At 56.3% G+C, this 17,478-nt stretch overlaps 2 protein-coding genes across 4 annotated transcripts in view; one reads left to right on the top strand and one right to left on the bottom strand.

Moving 5' to 3' along the window:
• The window catches only part of FANCA (FA complementation group A), a 32,570-nt gene extending 22,643 nt beyond the window's left edge, over window positions 1–9,927 (top strand). For 2 of the 3 annotated variants that reach the window (XM_042022824.1, XM_042022825.1), the window contains exons 29-43: window positions 309–382; window positions 921–1,049; window positions 1,507–1,573; window positions 1,791–1,957; window positions 2,255–2,360; window positions 3,140–3,199; window positions 3,545–3,649; window positions 4,245–4,357; window positions 5,131–5,272; window positions 6,338–6,400; window positions 7,580–7,685; window positions 8,058–8,133; window positions 8,520–8,661; window positions 9,220–9,309; window positions 9,663–9,927. In XM_042022824.1, the coding sequence (XP_041878758.1) occupies window positions 309–382; window positions 921–1,049; window positions 1,507–1,573; window positions 1,791–1,957; window positions 2,255–2,360; window positions 3,140–3,199; window positions 3,545–3,649; window positions 4,245–4,357; window positions 5,131–5,272; window positions 6,338–6,400; window positions 7,580–7,685; window positions 8,058–8,133; window positions 8,520–8,661; window positions 9,220–9,309; window positions 9,663–9,770 (1,548 nt within the window). In that variant the 3' untranslated portion in view covers window positions 9,771–9,927. The remainder of the gene's footprint in view (window positions 1–308; window positions 383–920; window positions 1,050–1,506; window positions 1,574–1,790; window positions 1,958–2,254; window positions 2,361–3,139; window positions 3,200–3,544; window positions 3,650–4,244; window positions 4,358–5,130; window positions 5,273–6,337; window positions 6,401–7,579; window positions 7,686–8,057; window positions 8,134–8,519; window positions 8,662–9,219; window positions 9,310–9,662) is intronic. The other variant, XR_006015162.1, reaches the window with a different exon arrangement.
• On the bottom strand, window positions 9,837–17,364 carry ZNF276 (zinc finger protein 276). The gene is made up of 10 exons (XM_042022826.1): window positions 15,936–17,364; window positions 15,780–15,832; window positions 14,679–15,179; window positions 13,786–13,864; window positions 12,641–12,721; window positions 12,220–12,330; window positions 12,068–12,143; window positions 11,601–11,718; window positions 11,258–11,357; window positions 9,837–10,621 (listed from the first exon to the last, which is right to left on the bottom strand). Exons 1-10 carry the CDS (start codon window positions 16,583–16,585, stop codon window positions 10,336–10,338), a joined length of 2,055 nt encoding a protein of 684 aa, XP_041878760.1. The 5' UTR covers window positions 16,586–17,364; the 3' UTR covers window positions 9,837–10,335.
• Between the last annotated feature and the right edge of the window lie 114 nt (window positions 17,365–17,478).

Genomic DNA, 17,478 nt, shown 5'->3' with positions numbered 1-17,478 from the left:
GGTATCTGGGCTCGGAGGGGATGAGTGTGTTTGGAAATGTCAAAGGGATGGGTGTGCGTGGGACAGGCTTTATGGGATTTCCATGAATTTTTGAAGGCCAGTGGGGTTTTAGCTTGAATTTTTTAATAAGAGAAACAGGACAGGAACTTCTTTGGGTTGATGTCTCTTGTTTCATATCTCTTAATCCACACGGGATTGTGTCTGGAGAGGAAGTGAAGGTGGGGTTTATGTGGGGCAGCAGGTGGCTGTTCTGCTCAAGTTATTTCCCCTGGTGTTCTTCCCTGCTCCTAAATCCTCGTTTTTCCCAGCTATCTTTCAGAGAGTGGCTGCTGATGGAGCTGGAAGTGTGCCCTGAAAAGGACATCCTCTCTGCTTCAGAAAGGTAAGGGCCAAGGGGCTCTGTTGGAAAGGGAATAGTGCAAGAGTCTCCCATCAAAATTAGGGAAAAACACTGAAGATCAGGAAGTAAATGAAGAGTTGCTGCAGGATACAAATGCCTGTTGCCTGCTGTGGTTTGTCCTGAGTTCAAGCACTGCTGGAATGAGCTCTGTGTATGTTTTTACTTGGGGAAGGCCAGGCTGGATGGGAGGAGGTCCAGGCTTGGACTGGTGGAGCCATGGCAGGGGGTGGAACTGGATGGGCTGTAAGGTCCTTTCCAACCCAAGCCATTCCATGGTTCTCTGAGGCTCACCCACACAGCCTGCATGTGCAGCCCTTCCAAACAACTTGTGACAAACCCTCCCTGTTCTGGAAGCCAGAGCTGGGTGGGGTCTGCTGGAGGACTCTTCATGTCTGTACTTACATGGTGCTTTTATCTGAGCACACATCACTCATCACACTTGATGTGTGAGCTTCCTTCTACATCAAGGGAAGGGCACCATTCCAGTAGGTTTCCCATCTCCTCCTTTTCCTTACTGCAGACAGGATTTCCATTACTGGGCCATCTATCAGCGGTACCTTCCTGCACCTTCTGCTGCTGGTGGCTGTGATGGAGACCTGGAGAAGGCTTGTGGACTCATCATCGATGCCATCCTGGATTCCTCACAGAGGTATTCTGTGCCATGACTTCCCCTTCTGGTAATGGCCTTGAGGCTGTGCACTGGGAGCTTGTCCCTTCCGTGGGACTGGGGAAGCCATTCCCTTCTGGTCTGGCTGGAAGTGGGAGCTGGGAGGTGGCCCCGTGTGACTCACCAGTCTGAGCATAAGCCTCTTGCTTTAGGTGACAGAGGTCTGGGGCTGCAGCCACAGAGAGGCCCTCGTCTGGCTGTCTTTTTTAAGTTGACTTTGCACTCAGATTTGTTCGGCCAGACAAGCAGCAATGCCCCGGGGGCGTGGCTGGAGCTGGAAAATGAGGAGGGAGGTTAGAGCAGAGCTGCTGCCTCAGCTACAGCTTATTTAAGGCACAATGTCTGAGCTCTGTGTTCATCTGAAGCATCTGACTGTATTTGAACTGTGCTGTCCCCTGGGCTAGCAGGGTGAGTTACCTCGTGTGTCCCCTAATTTCAGGCTGGACCTGGGTGGCTGTGGCCAGTCGAAGATATCGGTCAGCCCGGAGATTCTCTGCAGGCTGCAGGTGATTTCAGACTCTGAGGATGTTCAGTCCTTGAACTTGACCAAAGTATTCCCTCATTCCTCGCTGTTGGCAAGGCTCCATTCAGCTCTCACGTGTGGGCAGTGCTGTGGGGATGGGGAGAGGTTATTTTTCATCTCTGGTTGCTTCAGAGAAACAAAGAGGGTTGGAGAGCAGGCTGGTGTGTGGCCCTCACTGGTTTCTCCACCACCCTGTTCAGGAGCTGGTGCTGGAGCTGAGGTGCAGGCCAAAGCTGCTTCCTGGCTGCTCAGCTGCCCAGAAACACTTCCTGTTCGAGATTCTCCGGGGAAGACTGACAGCCAGCCAGCATGGATCTGCTCTGGGAGAGCAGCTGTGGAGGCAGCAGGAGCTGCTGCTGCACAGAAGGTAAGTGCAGGCCTGAGCAGCTGGGAATGCCCCCAGCAACACTGCTGCTCGGGGCAGGGTGCTGTGTACAGTGTCCTCCCCTCTGGTTCCACAGCAAGGGACAGTGGCACTGGATGTCATGGGGACAACTGTGCAGGGGACACTTATTCCCTGGCACCCACTGGAATTAGCTGTGTTTCCATGGGCCATCTTGGGCTACGAGTCGCCCCTGCAGCAGGCTGGGTGTCACACATCTTCATGGGGAGGCTGGTTCTCTCCCTGACAGTAATCTCAATATTTCATTCTTCCCTACTGAAGGATTCTGGTCGGGCTCCCTGCATCCACCCTGATCACCACGTGCTGGAAAGGAAACACAACAGTGCTGGACTGTGATGACTTTTTTTGTTTCGTGAACTCGGAGCTGGTAGGTGACGTGAGCCAAGTGGTGATTGCTAAATTCTCTAGACAAAGACCTCACATTTGAATTTAGGGAAGGAGGTCGCATCCAAACTACCCAGAAAAGCTACCCATGGCCCTTTCCAACCCAAATCATTCCATGATTCTGTGACTTTTGGGTTCATTCATTTGGAACTTTGGTGGCATTTTACACTATTGAGAGCAAATCCTTGGGAGTCGCTTTGTTTGGTGAAGTGGGTTACAGACAAACCTCCAGCGTTTCCATGGAGGCCTGGAAGGGGTTGAGCATGAGCCCTTCTCCAATCCCTCTGTCATGCCAGGGCCTTGAACTGTTTTGCTGTAGAGTGAGATCCTCCTCATCCTCCTGAGAAACACCCAGGGACATCCCTGCAGCTTTCTGGAAGGTCATTTGCCTCAGGACACTGCTCTGTGCTCCAAGGACAGCTGATTTCTGTTTATTCGTCCTGACTGGCCTTTCCAGGCCCTCCTGCACTGTGATATTAGGCACAGCCGGAAACCTCTGTTCACCCCAAGACTGTTAATCCATCTGCTGCTGCCGCCCTGGGCTCGGGGTGGGCAGGGACGTGGGGGCCGTGCAGCTCAGGTCCGTGGGAGTGCTTTATGTGGAAACCACGTTCCTGCCACCTGAGCTGGCCTGCAGGACTCACGGTGTGGTTCTGTGCTGCCTGAGCCCCTCTCTGCCAGACACCCGAAATGCTCTAAGGAAATCACATTCCAAAGGCAAGGAATGATGATTTTCTTTTCCCTCTCCATGTCTTCCTGCAGAAGAACGTCTGTTCCAGAGGGTACGCGCTCTCCTACGACATCACAGCTCACTTCTTCAGGGTAATGCTGCTTTTGTCACTCTGCCTCACTGTCCCTGCTCAGAGCTTTCCTCCTGATACACGAGGTGTCCCCTCTGTACCCTCCTTCTGAGAACCCTTGATGTAATTCCGAGAAGAGCGGTAATCCAGGAAGATGAGGGGAAGCAGCAGGAGGAAGTAGTGGTGGAGGTGAATTTTAATACAATGCAGCAAAGCTGGTGGGGGAAGGAGCTGTTGGTACACATTTCTTTTGCTGAGCCGTGCTGACCCCTACAGTTATCTCAGATCAGTTTACACACGCTCAGTGAGGGACTTGGAGCAGCAGAGAGGGATGTGTGGAGTCACCCTGTCATTTGTCCTCTTCCAGGGCCTGCTTAATGCCAGCTTGGACTGTGAGGATGCAGCAGAAGGGGTCAACGAGGCTCTAACAAAGTGTCAAACCAAGTGTCCCATGGTGCTCCTCTCTGCAGCGGTAACTGATCTCGTTTTGGCTCTCTGATTTTGGGAGAAATGCAGCACCAGTTCAGACCTTGTGTTGAACACTATCTAAGTGTGCAACATCCAGCAGAAACTCTTAAAGCCTTTGGAAATGTGCAGGGTGTTTTTGAGCCCTTGGTATCACTGACCCCAGCTCTTGGGGTGCTGCCACAGGGGCTGTTCCAGAGAGGGGAGCTGGAGGCTTGTCCTGGTCTCTGATGCACTGTGTGGGCTGGTGGTTGCAACCAAAATGCCAAAAAATCCCTTTTTTTTTTCTCTCTCCAGTGTGTAACTCCTCATGTGCAGTTTTACACAGGTTTTGGTGCATGTGTTGAGCGTGGCCATCACCTCTGTGGAACAGTTCTTTCATTCTGGCTGCTCCTGCCAGAGGAGTCCCAGGGCAGCCTGGTGTGAGCCTCTGCATTTCCAGGGCGTGACATTTCTCCCATTTCTGATGTGTGCATGTACAGCCTGGGCTTCTTCACTAAGGAGAGGGGAAAAACCTTTCCTTGAGTACCTGGCTGTACCAGACTGCAAGCAACCACTGAGGCCCCACCCCTAATGCTGCTGGCTTCCATCTTTGTCCCCAGCTTTGGTGGCCGAGGCTGGAGCCAGTGCTTTGCTCTCAGTGGAAGAGACTCTTTGGGGCTCCACTTGCAGAAGAACTGGACAGACTGAGGAGCTGGCATGGCTCAGGCACCAGGTGTGTGTGAGGGATGGAGCGTGGAGCTGCTGTCCTGGAGGGACCAGCCCTGGAGGCCAGGCAGGATGGGATGCTCACGTGGGCTGAGGCTTGCAGGACAGCTCTAGACAGACTCCTCTGCAGGGCTTAAACTCAAAATGGGTCATTCTAATTATTTAGTCTGGCCCTGTGTGCAATGTGGGTCAGAGTGCTTCCCCACAGGGAAAAGGGGATCTCTGCAGAGGAGGCTGGGAGGCAGAGTCCTGGTTAGGCACAGCCTCCGCAGGCATTGAGTCACTCCCGGGAGCAGCCGCACCCTTTGCTCCCTGGATTTGGGGCATCTGGGCTCCTGAAGCTGCTCACTGGCTCCTGAAGCTGCTCACTGGCTCCTGAAGCTGCTCACTGGCTGCTTGCTTCCTTCTTTACCTCTCCTTACACGGTCTGTCAGTGCCCTGCAGCTTTTCTCCAAAAGCTGGGAGTTTATGTAAGAATCTCCTTGCAGGTTATGGCAGGTGATAATCACATGCTTCTGTAGTGTAGAGTTACTGCCTGTCCAACTGCTGATAAAAGAGATTTGGGAATGCTTCTGTCTGCTTCTAGACTTTGGCTTTTTTACAGCTGTCTCCAGATAGCACCCAACTACAGGGAAAACAAAATGGAGAGAATGATTTACTTTTTTGTCCCAGTCACAAACTTGCACCTTTGCCCAACTCCCCGATTTCCTCCTCATTCACAGCTGTGCTTTTTCCCCTTTTTTATGTCCAAACCCTTGACATGTTTGTTCTGTTTCCCAGGTTCCTTTGTTCAGGAGCAGTTTTCCCTCTCTGTGACCCCTCTTGGCTCTCAGCTGCCTTCCTCCACAGTGCCATCCTGCAGCAGTCACCACGAGGACGAGGGAAGGAGGCACTGGAGAGGCTGGGGGCTGAAGCAGAGCAGGCAAGGCTGGGTGCATTTTATGTGTCTTCTCTTCCCTACACCTGAAAACTAGAAATAGGAGGTCTTTAACTGAGAGAAGTTGTCCTGAGATAGTGCTGCATCCCTGGTAATCCCTGTTGGGAAATCTTGCTGGTGGCTAGTTGATAAAAGGTGGCTGTAAATTGCCAGTTGCTAAATTCTTATCCTAAAGGCAAAGTTGTTCCAAGCTTAAAGTTTTAACTCAGACTCTGGCTCCTGTGAAGTCAGGGAGGGCTTCTCAACAGCCGCATTAAAAGCTGAAGCTGGAGAGGGCCCTGCAGTGATGGAAAGCTCCATCCATGGCGTGCCAGGATTCCCTCTCCCTCCAACAACAGCAGTCCTTGTGGGTTTTAGCTCGGGCAACTTGGCTGGAAAGTTAAGGAGATGCAGGAAGTCTGTGAGACAGCAGCACAGGCATCTTAGGGACTCTGGGAAGTTATGCTGCGATTCCCAGAGACAGATTTCCTGAGGGTTTTCCCAAGTCTGGTCCAGGAAATGGCTCTGCCTGTCACCCCAGTGCAAGGGGAGTTCCCCGGAGGGCTCTGCTGAGGAGGAAGCCGGGCTGCTGCCTGGCAGTTCTGGCTGTGGATTTTCCAGGGAAGAGCCAGGATCAGAGCTCAGCACGGGAAGTGTCCCTGTGCCAGAGGCTCACAGGTGCCAGTGCTGAAGCAGAACCTGGGCCTCGTGTTTACTGTGGAGGTTTTATTGCTCCAGGCAGCAGCTCCTCTTCTGTGGGATTGACTCCTCCACTGTTGGTGCTGGTCTGGAGCCAGGAGCTGCCAGTCAGAACCTGGTGTCACTGAGCACACTTGGTACACGGGGAACAGCTGCAGCTTTCAGCTCAGCATTCCTGGAGGGTGCCAGGGCCAGTGAGAACCGTGGGAGGGCTGAGGGGAACTGGGGTCCCAGCAGGTGAAACACTCTGTAGTTCATCCAGGTCCAGCCTGGGAAGGTACCTGGTGAGATGTTTGTATTCCCTGATTGGGAAGGTCGAGTTCCAGGTCATCACTACAGGTACAACTAACAGGCAGCCTCTCTCCCCTGCAGCTCCTTGTTGCTCTGCTGTTCTTCTCACTCCTGGATCTCATCTCAGCCAGAATAGCACCAAAGGTGAGTTCAGCCCCGAGGGAATTCTCATGGCAGTGGATGTGTCTGATCAGCTTGGTTTGCTGCCCGAAAATGCTTTGTAGCAGCACTGGGAAGGCTAGGAGCTTGTTCTGCCAGGAGGAAGGGATCAGCAACACCCCAGACAAGCCTGCTGAAAGCCCTTCTGTTCCCATCAGATTAAACCTGTGTTTTCCTCTCACTGACGTTATCTCCCTTTTCACTACTTTCATTTCTCCTCCTGGATGATTTACTGTTTTCAGTTTCCTCTTCAGACTTCACACCTCCCAGGTAGTTCAGGAACCTCATGTCTTGCTCAGCTTTTGTGTAGCATCTCACATCTGTCAGATGATGTTTTTCCTCAGGCTGGAATGTGCTACTTCATGGGAGAAGGGCTGCCCAGCGAGGAGGAACATTAGTTTCCAAATGGTTTAATGCTATTAAGCGAAGGAGCAAAGATGACAGGAACTTCCAGCAGCTGCCTGCCCTGAGCATCCTGCTGCCTGTGAAGGCTTGTTTCTGTCCCTTTGCTGTCACCTCAGCTTTGAAGTGCAGCCGTTTGGGGAGTCACCTCACAGATGGGATCAGGGAGCAGATTCAAGGCAAAAATAACCAACTGGTCTCAGTCTGCCCGTGGGAGAGTCTGGGGGAAGAGCCAGGGAGGAGAGAAACATCTTGAGCAGACAGAGCTGGGAGGTTAATCCATGTAAAATGAGTAATGAAAAAAGAAACCCCACAATAATCCCAAGACACGTCACTAGAAAGGTTAGAGAGGACAAAAGCTGCTCCAGTGGGGTGGGTGTAGGACGTGCAGTGGTCTGTTGATTAATCCAGGTTGGATGGGGCTTGGAGCAACCTGGGCTAGTGGAAGGTGTCCCTGCCCATGACAGGGGGTGGGACTGGATGATCTTTAAGGTCCCTTCCAACCCAAACCATTCCACGGTGCAGCTTTCCCCTCTCTCAGCTGAGCCCTGTGGTGGCCTGGTTTGGTGAGGAGGACACTGCCTTGCTCTGGTGCCCAGTTTCCTGGGGGAATCCAGGCTGCCAGGTGAGGGGAAGGACTTGGGCTGAATTCTTCAGGTCTGTTAGCAGAGCGCTTCATGTGCAGTCTCCTGTGGGGGTTCCTTTCTGCTTCGGTGTAACTACAGCCCAAGACAAACCAGACCTCTCCTTTCTGACACCCAGGAAGGAGTGGATTTTCAGATGTCTTTGGAATGGTCCCTGGAGATCTTGCAGTGCCTGGAAGAGAGGGGCACATCCTGGCTCCTGCTCTTCCATTCGGCAGAGAGAGGTGAGTCCTGTCCCCAAGGGGTGGAAGGACGGGTGACCCATCCCTTGAGTTGGAGTGTCCCTGGGAGAAGGGGCTGCTGGCCCTTTGGAAGCAGCACAAAAAACACTTGTGTGAAAGCTGAGAAAACATCCTGCTTCTACCCCAGAGTTTGGCAGACCCAAGTGATGATCAGGAATGACTGAACTCAGGTTTGTTCCTGCTGGTAGAGAAAGCCTGAGGGGACAACTTGCTTCTCTTGCTGGTTAGCACCCCCAAGCCCCCGTATTTATTGTGGGCTGGAAGGAAACTGTGCAGCCCTTGTGCTGCTCCAGAAGTGTGAAAGGTGATGTGAGGCCCTCTGAAGGTGCTCAGTGTTCCTCCCTGTCCTCGCAGGCCCTGGGCAGTGCCATGTCCTGCGCAGCGCGGCCTCGGACCGCCACACCCGGCTCCTGCCCCTGGCATTCTACAGGTGACTCCTGCTGGGCTGGGAAGGAGGAGTGAGGGGGCTCTGGGGGAGGGTTGGCATCCACAGCAGCTGGCATGGAGGCAGCAGCACTGCTGGCCCGTAGGTGAGCACAGTTACCTCTTAGCTGAGCTGCGGAGGAGAGGACCCCTCATCAGAGCACGATGCTGTTTAAGGAGCCCTGTGTCTTTTGCTAAAGAACTTAGTTAGAAGTTTTCCTTCAGCCTTGTGCTCCAAACACAAGATTTTGGAGCCACCTTCGCTTCCTGGGGTGGCCCTGCACACAGTGGGACTCAAATCACACAGGGCAGAGCAGCAGCTGTAGTTTTCCTTGTGCCTGTGTGTGTCCCATGGACCCAGAGCTAACAGAGCCCCTGTGTGACCTCCTCCAGCCTCACCCCCTGCTTCCACCGGGAGCTGCTCCAGAGAGATCCGACCTTCCTCGGCGTGGCACTCCAGCTGTACATCCAGCTGCTCCAGCTCTTTGTGGAAGGGCAAGTCCTGCCACAGTCTGATCAAAACCCCGCAGAGCACGTAAGCAATGCTTGGACTCTTTTTTTCTATCACAGACCCAGAATGGTTTGGATTGGAAATGACCTTAAAGCTCATCCTGTCCCATCCCCTGCCATGGGCAGGGACACCTTCCACAAGCCCAGGGTGCTCCAAGCCCTGTCCAACCTGGCCTTGGGCACTGCCAGGGATCCAGGGGCAGCCACAGCTTCTCTGGGCACCCTGTGCCAGGGCCTCCCCACCCTCACAAGTGAAAATGTCTTCCTAATATCCAGTCTAAATCTACCCCTTTTCAGCTTAAAACCTCTTGTAACTGCTCCTATTCTTTAGCTCTTCCCCTGCAGCAGCACTTGCAGTATCCCTCTTGTTCCCACCTTCCTGTGCAGAGCAGAGAGCTCGTGCAGGTGCCTTTGCTGGCAGCAGGCCCTGGGGTGCTCCCAAACCCCAAACACCCGCTGCCCTCTGAGCTGTGACAGCCTCAGGGGTGGGGTTGTGGCTCCTGCTTCTCTTCTGGAGTAGGGACTGTGCTGAGGGAGACGTTTTGCCGGGCACCCATGGCTGTGTCTCTCCCGTGTCGTGCAGGATCCCTTGGAGTTGATCTCTGCAGCCCGGCGGTTCCTGCTGGGAGCCATCCCCCACTGCCCTGCCCGGAGCTTTGGGAACACACAGCCGGTACGTGCAGGCGTTCTCCCTTTTCTCCCGGTGTGTGAGCTGGGAGTGCTGCTGCGGCTCCCTCGGGCACTGATCCCGCTTCCCTAACGCACCTGGGAGCAGGGGGACACCTGGTGCTCAGCCGGTGCCATGGCCACATCCTCCACCGTGCCCAGCCCATCAAACCCTGCCCTCGTGCGGTCACTCCCGCTTGGGCTGAGGGAAGTGTCAGGCACAGCCAAAGGCATGAGTGGAAGTTTCCCCCTCCTCTGCCTGTGCTTGGCTGAGAGGCAGCAAAATGCTCCGGTGTAGCTGGAACTGAAGCTTTGAGGAAGCACGAGCAGATCTAAACCGGCTCCCTGCCCTCTCCCCAGCTCCTGAGCACCTGTGAAGAACTTGACCCGGAGCTGGGAGCCACCCTCCTGCACTTCTCACGGCCTGCTGTGGACATGGAGCTGGAGGAAGAGCTGGAACTGTTCTGAGGAACACACCCAGCCCAACACCCCCATTACACCCAGCACAAGGAGCCACCTTTCGCACCTGGGCCATTTTTTTCAAATTACTTTGTAAATAATTTATTACAAGCATAACCATGAAGCTCTTGTTACAATAAAAAGTAGGTTACAAATTTTCAGTTTAGACTTGCTTTGGGAATCATAATTATGTTGGTTTTTTTTTTTTTTTCTTCTTTTTCCAAAACAAAATGTCTCCTGAAAGTTGTCCCGCTGTCCTCTGTCCCCCTTGAGCCCCCGAGGGCACCTCTGTGCAGGCAGGGAACAGTCGTGGCCAACTTGGTTTCTACAACGTGTGCGTGGGGCTGGGGACACGAAGGGGTGCTGCCAACGTCCCCTCCCCTGGGATTAGACACTCTTAGTACAACACTGCTGAATCAGACGTGAGCATGGAAACCACTGCATGAGAACAAGCCTTTTCTGAGCAAGCTGAAGCTAATTCCACGGAGTTCTTTGGGAGACTAAAACGTAGATTAAAAATCTCCACTGCCGTACGGCTTCTACGGGGCTGGGCTGGGCACGCGTCCCCGGCCCCTCAGGTGGGCTCGGGCTGTGCAGTCACTTCTGGCTTCACCGCCTGGCCTTCCGCAGTCCCTGAAGTAGTGAGGAGGAGGATGGGCTCTGGCTCCAGCGGCTTGGCTTTGTCCTGAGTCTGGGTCAGAGGGTGCACCATGGACATGTGGACGTTGAGGTTATGGGCCTTCTCGAAGCGCTTCCCGCACTGGTCGCAGGCGAACTCCAGCTCTGCCTCTGCTTTGTGTTTGGTCATGTGGTACTTGAGGGAGGCGCGCTGGCGGCACTGGAACCCACAGATCTCACACCTGCCGAAGGCAAAGGGGGCTCAGCACCAGCCTGGTGCTGCCTCGCTCAGCCCAGGGGAGAGCGCTGGGGCTGGAGCAGGCGCTGGGGATGGACATTTATTGAATCACAGAATCCTGCAATGGTTTGGGTTGGAAGGGACCTTAAAGCTCATCCCATCCCACCCCCTGCCATGGGCAGGGACACCTTCCACTATCCCACATTGCTCCAAGCCCTGTCCAACCTGGCCTTGGACACTTCGGGGATGGGGAGTCCACAACCTGTGCCAGGGCCTCACCATCCTCACAGGAAAGAATATCTTTCCAACATCCCATCTAACCCTGTCCCCTGGCAGTGGGAAGCCACTCCCCCTTGTCCTGTTACTCCAGGACCTTGTCCCAAGTCCCTCTGCAGCTCTCCTGGAGCCCCTTTAGGCCCTGGAAGCAGCTCTGAGGTCTCCCTGGAATCTTCTCCAGGCTGAACACGCCCAGCACTCCCAGCCTTTCCTCATAGCAGAGGTGCTCCATGACCCTCTCCTCATTCATTCTGTTTAAAGTGATCCAGCCAGGATGCTGCCAGCTCCAGGCAGGGTTTGTATCCCAGAATTACTGTGCCAGGGTCAGTGACTGATCCCTTTGCTCCCTGGTGGAATCACTTACTGCAGGGGCTTCGCTCCCGAGTGCCGCATCTGATGGACCGAGAGGTGTTTGCGTTGCTTGAAGGTCTGCCCACACTCATCACAGATATAGTTCCGTACCTCTGCCACGAGCAACAGGAGAGAGGCATGGATTCTGCTGCATTCCTGGAATGTGCCCCGCACACGCAGCTGCCCACGCTCCCTGCGGGAGTCTGAACCCCTTCCCTGCCTTGCGTTCCTCTGTGTGCCCCTTGTTCCATTCACAGGCCCACGTGAGGTGCCACCCCCGCCCAGAGCCTCAGCACCTCCAACCGTGGTGCCACGAGGTGCGGGGTGTCTGTGACCTGTCACCTGCTGGCACACACCTGTGTGGATGAGCTTGACGTGCCGCTGCAGGTACCGGTCGATCATGAACACCTTGTTGCAGCCAGGGTGAGGGCAGGGCCTCTCCCGCACCTCCTCGTGGTGCTCTTTGATGTGTTTCTGCAAAGCAAGGACAGAGCTTCTGTCAGGGAGCAAATTGGATCCCTGAACACCGAGACCACCATGTGAAAAACCAGGATTTGCATCCCGATCTACCCCTGGCAGCAGGGGCTTTAGCCAGACATTGTGGAGCCTGTTCCAAGGGCAGTGAGCCAGTGGCAGGAGGAACAGGGAGAGCCAGAGCAGACTGGAAAAGGCCAGGACTCCCAGCAGGCTGCTTTTAGTGACTGACTGCCTCCTGTAGAGCAGGGCGGGGAATTAAACCCATCAGGGATCCTCTGCTCACATGGAAGTGGCTCCGGAGTAGTGGGAGCCACCAGTGTGGGACAGGAGCAGAGCCTGAGCTCACCTTCATGCCATCAGCCCCTCTGTAGACAGCGGTGCAGCCCTGGTAAGGACACTTGTAGATGGTGGGCAGCTCCTCCCTGCAAGCAGAGGTGTGTGAGGTGGTGTGGGCATGGGGCTGCAGCCCGGTCCAGCCCTGCCAGACCCTCTCCTTACCGTTCACATTTGATTTTTTTTTTCCAGCCTGGCTTAGGCCCTGGCTTCTTCCTTATTTTGGGCTCTTCCACCTTCTTTGCTTCTTTATTGTCACTTTTCTTGCCAGAAACCCTCCAAGAAAGAACCAGGACAGTGGTTTAAGACTTGATCTTGGTTTTAGACCCACCTAAGTGTCCCCAGTTGTTACAGCTGACTATGACTTGGCAGAGCAGGAGCACACACAGCCCCAGGCAGATGAGCTGGGCTGTGGCTGTGCCAGGCTGGGGATGAGGGATGCGGCCCAGCTTTAACCCAACGGGGAGCTTGGGGGCACCTCCGTGGCCCCCAGGCAGGAATGTGTAGGGAACAGAGCCATAAGGAAAGAGATGTTGGCCCTGTGGGGGTGGGCACCCGCCCCCCACCCACCCCGAGAGCCCCTTACTTCTTCTCGGGGTAAGGCTCGAAGGAGTCATCTGAAGATTGCACGTTTCTCTTCTCGCTTTCATCATCGCTCAAGAAGTCCCTGAGAGAGAGAAGTTGCCCTTTACCAACGTGACCTCGGGCTGACCCTCAGCACCAGCAGTTCCCCATTCCCAGCACATCCATCTCCCCCACGGCACAGCACGGCGGCCGCTCCACGTGTTCTCCTCCCCGTCCTCTCCCCGAGCAAACACAGCGCCGGTGAACCCAGCAAAGACCCAAATCAGGACCTCTTAGGGCTAAAACTCTGCAAGAATAATCAAACCACTGTCAGGAGAACAAAAAAACGGCTGTTACTGAAAGGATCTATTCATGGGTGAGGGATGTGGTTGCCGCTTCCTCTACCGGGAAAAGGAATTTTGTGGAGCAAGAACGTCGTGTAATTGTCTGGCGCAGGTTAATGAAGCTGCAGGTCATTCTGTGTTCCCTCAAATGTAACAGCCACATTTGGATTTTTCTTTTTCCTCCTTTTAGGCCTTAAGCCATACAAGAAGCAATTAATTCCTGAAGACAGGAAATAGGCAATAAATTGTTGCCGCCCTTTTAATGTGACAGCTGACAGGCTCAGCTGACACTGGAGTCACTCTGCACTTGGCCCTTTAGACTCGGAACGCCTGCACTTGTGTATTTAGAGCCCCATTCCAAACACCTGTGTTGGACTGAGCCAAATCCTTGCTCACAACGGACCGTGGAGCTGCCAGGTCCCTCCCGCTTCCCTGGGAGCAAACGGGGTGGTTTCTCCTCGTGCCACCCCGTGCCTGCATTCCCGCTCCCACTGCTCCCCCGCAGCCCCAGCCACGGAGGAAACTGTCCGGGGGTTATGGGGCTGGAGCAGCATCTCCCAGCACGGCTCCTTCCCCAGCGCAGAGAGGGGACAAAACAGGGCCAGGATTGCTGGAAGCAGCCGACAAGCACGGAGCACACGTGTGTGCAAACCCCCCAGAGCACAGGAGGGAGCTCAGAGCCTCAGAGCCACGAGCTCCACGGTGGCTGCGGCAGAGCCACCGCTCTGAGCCCCCACGCTGGCGGAAAAAGAGGTCTCTGGGTTGGGGAGTTCACACTGGCAAAGAAGACATTTAGGCTATTTTAAACCCACTCTTCTCTCACCCCTCAGAAAGGTCACTGAACTCGTCTTTTACCCGCTCATCCGACGTTGCAGACAGAACCTGCTTCCCACTCAACTGTCCTAGGGAATGAAGGAGAACACGGTGCGTTACAAGGAAAAGCAGCAGACCCACGTCGGCCGAGGAGGAGCCGACTGCTCCGGGTGCACTTGCGTGGTCACACCGTGGGGAACACATGCTCCGTGGCAATCAATGACTGTTTAAACCAAACTGTCCCCTCTGCCCAGAAATGGCTCTCCCTGTGCTCCACCTTGACCCTGCAACTCCCAGGAGCAGCTTTTGGTTCCTCCTGTGACACCCATAACTGACAGACTTGTCCCTAGGCAAGTCCCAGCTGCCATTCCTGTGTCCAGCAGCGGACATCTCCCGTGGGTGTGGGAGCTAAGCACAGCCCCCCTTCTGCAACTCAAAATGGGTGTTAATTCCTCACTTCTGGAAGTGGCGTTTGGGGCAGTTCACCCAGCAGTTTTCCTTTAGGGACAGAAGGGGCTCCTGGGATTCAGCATCAGCTGCTGTGGAGCAGGGAAACCCAACTTCAGGGTCCAGCCGAAAGAAACATCCAGCAAACAGTGCTGGGGAACCAGTGACCATCCTGTACCTCTGGAAAGAGCACGGCAGCAGGGTCTCCCCTCTATCAGAAGGGGAACAGCACACAGAGCCAGCAGGGTGACCCCGTGTTCCCCTGTCCCTTCTGCATGGCTCAGCGCCCTCCTCCCTGATCAGAGGCCAATCGCTGAGCACTGCCCAGAAGGATCTGCGCCCTCCTTGAGGAACAGCAGTCTCCAGGGAGAGGGCCCAGCCCCTTGTTGCTCCCTGGGCCACCTCTCCAGCTCCCTGTCCTTCCCCAGGAGGGAGATCAGGAAGCAAACCCCTTACCTGTGGCAGTGCTCAGCGGGGAGACGGGCTGCAGCAGGGCCTGCTCCCGGACGGAGGCCGCGCTGTCCAGCTGCGAGGGAGACGGGTCTCTGTCCTGCGGCGGCTCGTTCTCCACATTCAGTGGCACCGCCGTGGTCCCTTTGTTGGCGGGCTGCTGGCAAGGAGCTGTCCTTACTGGAGCGTGCTGGGCTTTGGGAGCAGGAACAGCCTCGGCATTGTCCGCCCCGGCCCCGTTGTCAGTCAAGCGCTGCTGCGCCGTGCCCTTGCTCCACTCCCGTTTGACAGACAGGGCGTTGTCGAGCAGCACGGAGCTGCAGTCCGAGTCCGTGTCCATGACGTAGTCGTGGCCGTCCCCGCAGCCCCAGACGGCGCGGATGATGCCGCAGTACTCGGAGGAGAGCACGCTCCGCAGCCCGGGCACCGAGTCGCAGCTCCCGGCGTGCGTGTGCGTCCACGTCACCAGGCTGTGCAGGCACTGCGGGCTGGACGTGATCAAGTCAACTGGCCAGGGGAGAGGCAGCACAGTCAGGCCTGGGCACGGGGGGGATGGGGATGTGGATCTGCTCCCCCCCGGGCTGCCCCAGAAAGGCAGGTGGGAGCCACCCCAAGGGGCTGCACCCAGAGGGCTGGAGCAGGGCAGCCCCAGCGCCTGCCAGGATCACAGAACCACTGAGGTTGGAAAAGTCCTCTGAGATCCCTGAGTCCAACCTGTGACCAAACACCACTCTGTCTGACCAGAGCACTGAGTGTCACATCCAGTCTTTCCTTAAACACCTCCAGGGACAGCGATTCCACCACCTCCCTCCATCATTTGCTTCACAGGGTATTTCCAATTGTCCCCAGTGCCTGACAGCAGCTGGGACAGGCCTGGCACTGCCACCCAAATCTGCTCTGCCTGCTCTTCCCACCCTGAGGTGAGCCTGTGCCTATCTGGCCCAGCTCAGGAAGGTGAAGATTCTCCTGGGAAGCCAGAGGGAGGAAGGAGAACCAGCCCTATTGAAGGACACCAGAACCCTCCTGCATGTGGTCACTTCTCAGCACCCATCAACCCCAGCCCTCCACTGGTGGCGTGGCAGAAGGAAAAGGGGAGCGAGCACTCACCCAGGCAGGAGGCACCTCCTTCCATCCCCGGCTGCGCCTCGACCCCGCTGCTCCTGCAAAAACCAGAGTGGCACAGTGGGATTTGAGGGTCATGGAGGGACCACGTGGCAACACACGGCACCGTGCTGCTCCCGGGAGGCAAGAAAGGCCACGTACTTTCCTTTGGACTTGGCGTGGCCCGTGGGCGAGGCATTCACCCTCTGGATGAAGGTCCGGAGGACGCTGCGGCACTTGTAGAACTGGGCATGGCATTTCTTGCAGACGAACTGCGGCAGCGCGGGGTCCTGCCGCACCGCCACGCCCACCAGCCGCTGGAAGTCGGCGAAGAACACCTGGTCCACGCGCCGCTGCTTCTCCGAGTTCTCCCCCAGCACGGGCACCTTCCCGAAGGCATTGCGCAGGCTCCGCGAGGAGAACTTCCCGTGGCACAGGCGGCAGTAGCCGGTGCTCAGGGCTCTGCCGATTCCTGCCGAGGAGGATCGAGCGTGGCTGCTGAGGAATGGCACTGATCCACCCAAAGGTGCTCCCCTTCCCTTCATCCCAGCTGCCTCCATAGCCCCGCCTTCAGCAAAGCAATCCAGGAAAATCCAGGCAGGAGAAGACCCTTCTGACACCAGCTGACCCAAAATCACCCTTTCTGGCCCCACTGTCCCGGTGGCAGAGCCTCCTCTCTGCTGTGGTGTTCCCAGGCCTCTGCCAATGCCATCCTTTGGTTTCAGCAGTTCTTCCCCTTCCCCGGTGTTTATCTCCCAAGTATTTAGAGCTGGTATTGTGTCCCTTGGCTGCCCCAGTGCTGGCTGTCCCATTCCTCAGCTCCCCAGTAGCACCCTGGAGTGGGGCAGCAGCTGGGGACATGCAGCTCCCAACCCGGAATAGCGGGGCAGGATGAAAAGTGTCACCCAGTTCACTGCCCTGTGGCGTTCCCGCTCAGTGGAATTATTTCCATACCTCCACTGCACCCCAGCAGTGTGAAGGGAACCCTAAGCACAGCCTCCTCCCGGCCCTGATCCAGCCCAGCCGTGCTCCGAGCCCTGGGGGTCTCACCACAGCCCGCGGGGGTGGTGACAGTGGTGGTGACAGTGGTGGGACAGGGCAGCAGCTGCTGGGGGAGTGTCTTGGGGGGGGGCCCGAGTCCCCGTTTGTGAGTGCCCCGTGAGCCACCCGCCCTCCCGGGGCAGCGCCGGTGTCACAGCACCCAAGGGAGCCGCTGGAGATCCCGCTTATCTCCTGCCCCAGCTGCAACACGCGCGGATATCAGTCACCCCAAAGCGGGATGGCAGGAAGGTCCCAGTCACCCCAAACAGGATGGCGGGAGTGTCCTGACCACACTCGAACCGTGACGGAGGGAGGGTCCCGGTCACCCCCAAACCGGAGCAGGCGGTGGCCGAGCACCCCGAAATAGCGGGAGGTTCCCCCGCTCTCCCTCCCCGGGTGCCGAATTCCTCCTTGCTTTGCCGTTACCGGCACCGGGATGTTCGGTGTTTCAGGGGGGAAGAAACTCCACACAAACGGGCCGGTTCTGACCTGCCCCCGTTCGGCACCGAGCCCCGGGACGGGAGGTCTGACCCCGGCAGTGCGGAGGGAACCCCGCCACACCAAGGGCTCGCCCATAGCCGGTCCTCGCAGCCCGTCCCGGTGGCGGCCGGTCCCGCCGGTGGCCCCGCAGCGGCTCAGGCCCCGGGGAAGCGGCTCCGGCCGT

The sequence above is a fragment of the Corvus kubaryi genome, unplaced genomic scaffold, assembly GCF_017639235.1.
Source record: "Corvus kubaryi isolate FWS band 111438036 unplaced genomic scaffold, C.kubaryi_AGA036_p1.0 37225, whole genome shotgun sequence".
Lineage (NCBI taxonomy): Eukaryota > Metazoa > Chordata > Aves > Passeriformes > Corvidae > Corvus > Corvus kubaryi.
This window is presented reverse-complemented; position numbering and strand designations above follow the sequence as displayed.